The 6,254-nt window shown below is 38.2% G+C and overlaps 1 protein-coding gene across 1 annotated transcript in view; it reads left to right on the top strand.

The window, feature by feature from the left end:
- The first annotated feature begins 820 nt into the window (after positions 1 to 820).
- LOC122537211 (ABC transporter G family member 22) overlaps positions 821 to 6,254 on the top strand; it is a 31,961-nt gene continuing 26,527 nt past the window's right edge. The window contains exons 1-2 of the mRNA XM_043670232.1: positions 821 to 979; positions 2,221 to 2,390. Of these exons, the coding sequence (XP_043526167.1) occupies positions 967 to 979; positions 2,221 to 2,390 (183 nt within the window). The 5' untranslated portion in view covers positions 821 to 966. The remainder of the gene's footprint in view (positions 980 to 2,220; positions 2,391 to 6,254) is intronic.

Below are 6,254 nucleotides of genomic sequence, written 5' to 3'. Positions count from 1 at the left end.
CTTCGAATGCCTCCTCTCTTCCCCCCCCCCCCTCCTCTCGCAATTTTCATTCGTTACTTTAGATTGCGTAACGTAATTACAGTCTGCACGGCTGAATTATCGCGAACGATGGGGAAGCAGATAGGAGGAAGGAGGTTATTTCGATGAGACGGAGAAACAAGGAACGAGCCGCTAGGAAATTTCATTTGAAAGCGAGCCAGATCTTGTTCGACGCGGTCTGATTCGTGGCGTAACGCGTGTCGGCCTTTAATTGCTGTCGCGGAATAGCTCCAATGGCACGTCATTGTTATTACGAAGTATACCGTGTTCGTCAAACGCCAGCTGGAGTTCGTTAAATGTCTTTCGAGATTCTTTCTTTTACCGATTGCATCTCGCTGAACGAACGATTCTTGCCTTCGAATTCTCCTTTCTCTCGCGGAATTTTTCTTGGGAATTCTCACTCGGCAGACTGTTATATGCTCGCATAAACGACCGATTTATATTCAATATTACTGATAATATATATTTAATATTTAATATTATTTATATGAAATGTTTTCATTTGTTTTGACATTTTGCGTACGTGTATGTTTAAAGATTTTTAAATAATTTTTCGTATAAAATATATGAACAGAAGCTTATGTACACTCCACTGTTATTATATAGTTTCTTCTACGCTTTGAATTTCAAGCGTTTAACGATGAAAATTTTATGCTCTAATCGTCTCTAATCGATAGCTGCAAAGTCGAAACGATTGTGAGACAACTATCTCGACTTCTTTTCTAGTTGTTTTGCATACGCAATTTGTAATTGTAATCAAATTGTTCCACTTGTTCCAGAGTGGAAAGCTCAGCGTTGCAGTTGGTGTACCCGCTGGATTCTCGTCCGGTGCAGCTAATCTTCCGGGGGTTGCAGGTGGTCAAGGAGAAACGAGCCCTCCTCCGAGATGTCTCGGGCGTTGTTAAACCTGGCGAACTCTTGGCCGTCATGGGCCCTTCAGGTAAACGCAAATCGATTTCAACCAGCGATATTAATCGTTTCGTAGTGTAAGAATTTCTCTTTAACAAATATTTCTCCATATTATTCTACAATATTATTCTCTTTGATAATGTTTCTCAATGACGTTCGTAAAATTATGTAGAATTACGACTATCACAGTTCAATCTGTAATTCGCGATGCGCAAAGTTGCAACTGATCTTACGAAATTACCAAATACAACTTACGAAATACTTCTTTGTAAAATTGTTTCGCGTGTCAGATACTCAAAAATTATATGAAAAATTTTCGTGCTAACGATCCATCAGAGGTGCGTGGGCAACGTTTTAAAATTGAACTGCAAAGTTGCAACTGATCTTACGAAATTACCAAATACAACTTTTACAAAATTCTTCTTTGTAAAATTGTTTCGCGTGTCAGATACTCAAACATTATATGAAAAATTTTCGTGCTAACGATCCATCAGAGGTGCGTGGGCAACGTTTTGAAATTGAACGAAGAAAAATCGAATCGAAATCAATCGGAAGCGTGAAATATGACTCGAAAATCACGATCTGATCTATGTGTCTGATCTATTCACAGGCGTGTGAATTCTTGCATGTTTAATCACGACGAAGATCGCGAGGGTAACGATCTCCGCTGGCGTGATATTTATCGCCGAGATTCGTCGTTCTCCCTTTGATATTCGTCTAACAAGCCGCGAGCACGGGGCACGCGAGTACAAATCATCCGTTTCACGGTTTATCGTTAAAATCGTCCACGCCAGGCGTATTTCCATATCGGACGTTGTATATCTCGACGATCCTATCTAGTAAAATCGACCGTCCCCGGAGAAATCATCAGAGAAATCACCACGTGCTCGAGACTCGAGCACTTAATGGACAAAGCCGTCCAATTGGAACGAACGTCTACGTTTTAGTATTTCCACGTTGCACACGCTGCCTGGCCATGCAAGAAATTATCCCGTGGTAGACGTTCGTTTGTTCTTCGGTGAATCGGTCGATTGGTTTCTTTAAATTTATTCTTTTTCTCTCAATGCCTGGACATGAGGACGATTTTTGCGTGGAACTTTGTCGGAGAGAGAAGATAAAGGAATTATTATCTTTGCTTTTGACGGAGATATACGATTCGTATGGAAATTTTTTGAAAATGAAGGAGGAAATTCGTCTGCCAGTTTTGCTATTTAATTATTTGTTACTTTTGATAGTGATGTCTGACGATATATATCTGATTGTCTGGAACAGGTTGCGGCAAAACGACGTTATTGAATTGCCTGTCAGGCCGCGTGGGCTTGGACGGGGGTGAAATCTGGCTGAATCGTGAAAGGCTGACAAAAAGATGGCGCAGAAGAATCTGCTACGTGCAACAGCAGGACGTTTTCTTTCCCGATCTCACGTTACGACAGACTCTCGAGGTAAGTCTCCTCTTTTTCTTTCTTTTTCTTCTTTTCTTTCGAAGAAATTATACCTCGCGTGGAAACTACCGTTTCAATTTACATTTGTTCGTGACACGAATTTGCCAAGAGTCGAATTTGCCAAGATCGAGTTTATTGGCTCGATCGATCAGAAACTATCATTGCGACAGTAATCTCGCCTAAAACTGTTTCTCAGAAAATACATCGATTTTTTTTTTTTTTTAATAATTTATTGCGGCATTCTAGAAATATTAATTTAACAATTTAATATTATTACAACTATTACAGCGCTATCGTTTCATATCAATAAATTTATAGATTTAATCGATCGGAAATTATTGCATTCAAAAAATTCATATTTTAATAAAAAAGAGAAAAAATCCAGAAACAGTGGTCTCGTGTTTTCGATTGTTTCTCATGGAAGGTACAAAGTATAAAGATGACTATCAAATTGAATGCTGTTGCTGTCATCGCGAGAAATAGCAAACAAATCGAAAAAAAAAAAAAGAAGAACTACGATATTCGTAGCGAAATCTCTTCGCGTGAAAGCGAGCAAATTTCCATAAGACCGATCTTATCAAATGGCAAAAGTCTAAATATTTTCCCCGGCATATAATAACGCAGCGGACTGATAAATTCCAACGATCACTCCGCTCGAACGATAAAACGAGTTTTCCATTAAACCGTAATTTCTATCATAAAACCCATCAAATTTGCATCTACGTACGCCTGTGCCTAACCATAAGTTTTTCGTTTTTCAGTCGCGATCGCGTTACAAAATAATGAATAAAAAAGAAACATTCATTCGACAAATCCCAGTGACGTTCGATTCTATCTTGTTTTGTTTCAACGAGAAATTTATTCAGATTCGTTCAAATAAATTTCGTTCATCGAATCTACGTTATATATAATATTGCTTAATAGTAAAGTGAATTGGCTAAATTAGCGTCGAGTCTTATCTCTCTTTAGGATGAAATAGTAGCGATTGAAAAGAAACTCACTTTTTGTTAATTATATTAACGAGAAATAATTCCGATAAATTTCCCCAATCAATTTGATTTCGTTTCCTAAATTACATTCGCACTCTTCTTTTCAATTTTTCCTTTTCGAATGATTTGATTTGATACAATAATTCTATTAGTTTTAAATAGAATTTTCATGTCAATTAATTTTTCATTAAAAAAAAATGAATGAATGAATCATGTTCTACATCATTTATATATTTATTAAATATAAAACAATTTCTATTATTTCCTATTCTATATTCATTTTATATTTTATTATTCATTTGTTGATAGAATTAAATTTCAAAAAGTTACATACGATTTTTAATTCTAAATTTTATATTTTAAATTATATTATGAATATTAATTTACTCAATATTACCATTATTATTTAGATCTATGTTAAAATGAAAGTCGATGATTTAAAAGGGCAATACCTCTAGATTCCGGGCGAAATGTATATAAATAGAAATGAGCGATAAATATCAGACAAACGAAGTAAATATAACGCTACAAATACCCAAATAGCCAAAAAAAAAAAGAAAAAAAAAAGAAAAAAAAATGAACGATTAATCTTCGTACATTAATCTTATGTACATAACCGAAAAAGGTGTATTAATATATCTTTAAAAATAAAGAAAAGTTCAACTAGATGAAGTAACAGCGAACCACGTGAGAGAATCTGTAGAATAAACGCATGGACGCCGGCGAAACTCGTAAATCGTTCGTATTTACGGAGACAGAGGAGCGCAAGTAGAAACAGGAGGACATAGTCAGACAGGCTAGAGAAGATGAGAGGGCCCGGCCGACTCTTCGCTGTGCGAAATAGGAAGCGGCCGATTCTCTCCGGCGTTTCCTCGTTTTCCAGGAAAATCGGCCGCCGCGTGCGTGCCAAGTTCCGCGCGAAATTTATGAAGGTTCGCGACAGGGAAATTAGGAGGAACACCTCGCGCGGAATGCCGGCCACCAGCCAACCAGCCGTTACATTTTCGTCGATTTTAAACACGCTCGCGGGTGTCTCGCGATCGTCCATTAGCCGATTGACTTGATTTATCGCGTTTCGTGTTTGTTAATATGTATATCGTTCTCGGAAGGGGGGGGCGGGAGGGGGGGAGGAACTTGCACGAGAGAAATTAGAACGAGACGATACAATGAGGAACACGGAAGATTTGAACGAAAATACTTTCTGTTGGAAAGAAAGAAATACTGATTGCTGAAATTTCGAATATTTCTATGAATTTTTGGAAAACATCCAAACATAGACTGTACGCCGGATTTTTTTGAACAATCACGACGCTTTGAGGTTGATTTCCTGTGAGTTGGACACTTTCTGGTGATTCTAGTGTTTAGAAAAGGGTGAAATGATGGCAGAGTAAGTATCAGGATGAATAAGGGAGATTTTAAAAGAACATTATGTTGGGCAAGTCAATTAGCGTTTCATTTTTATGTTATATCACATTACGAGAAGAATTGTTAACTTTGTGTCTCGTTGCAATTTTTTTTCTAGATCATTCTCTGGTTTCCAAAACGATCGAAAAGATGTTCCGTCATTCCATTTTTTTTAAGAATTCTTCGACATCACTGTTGACCAATATTTTCTGTCCCAGAAAGAGAATTCTTTTGTCCCAAAATTGCAACATTTCCTCAGTTTTAAAGTATATATTCAAGCATAACCCAGGGAAAACGAATAATAAATTTATTACTTCTCAATAATTTCTATCCTAAGTGGCATCATACCGGCGCGTTCAAAGGAAAAAGAATGCGACGAATTATTGTATGTACGGTTCGGTCACTCGTTATGGTCCGCGAACCAGCTGCCAGCGCAAGGTGTTAAAATATCGCACAGCGATTGATTCAGTCGCATCTATTCCAATTCGAAGATCAAAAACCATGGCAAAACAGGAATACAACGCTGAAATAACTGAATCTGGAACAAGAAGAAACTCTCGACCCCGACGTCACAGAACGCCATTCAATTTAATACTGAATCGCACGATCAACTTACACGGACACGTGGCTTCAACACGACAGAAAAATAAAGTTTCTCCAGGCGCAGAAACGAGAAACGAGAAACGAGAAATTCGTCATACGTGTCGAAGATACGTCCACGGTTGGAAGTATATGCGGCACGTATGCAAGCACTCGCGAGACACGTGTGCGTGATACATTAAACGAACCGATCCGAACGGGACGTTGGCCTCGCGATCATGGCAAAAGGGGGACAGGAGTTGCCCCGTGACGAATAGAGGGTGGTAGCAAGAGAAAAAGGAAAAGATAAAACGAGAGAGAGAGAGAGAGAGAGAGAGAGAATTATGGTGACGTCATAACTCGGTCAGTGAACCGTCGAGCGCGTGTCTTACGTGTTTCAAAAACATTCGGCGCCGTCTCCCTACGTGCATAATCGCTGTTCCGTCTCTCTTTTTCTGCCAATTTACGTTATTCTGTTACTTTGTCACACGTCACGTTTCTTTTTTCTTTCGCGGGCTCGTATTTCTTCTTCATCCTCTTCTTCTTTTCCTTCGCTTGTGGACGCGCTTTTACCCCGACTTTCCAGAGACGCAGAGACTCTGGTCGGTTTTCGAATAATTGAAGAATTAGAAAATTGCAGAGGTGTGCGTTTGTGAGTTTCTATCAATCGTTGACATATATTTTATATATTCTGGTTTCATGGAAGGATTACCTTCAACTTCATCCTTTCCCGACAGATTAATTGAAAAAAATTTGTTAAATAACTCAATTGTTTTCTTTAGCGTCTTCTATAGCTTTAAGAAACGAGGGTATCGCATAAAATTCACAAGGATAGTCTTTTTCTTTTCTTGAAATTAAAACACTACCTAATAATAATATAGTGAATTCCGCG

Source organism: Frieseomelitta varia, unplaced genomic scaffold, assembly GCF_011392965.1.
Source record: "Frieseomelitta varia isolate USP_RPSP 00005682 unplaced genomic scaffold, Fvar_1.2 scaffold_894, whole genome shotgun sequence".
Lineage (NCBI taxonomy): Eukaryota > Metazoa > Arthropoda > Insecta > Hymenoptera > Apidae > Frieseomelitta > Frieseomelitta varia.
This window is presented reverse-complemented; position numbering and strand designations above follow the sequence as displayed.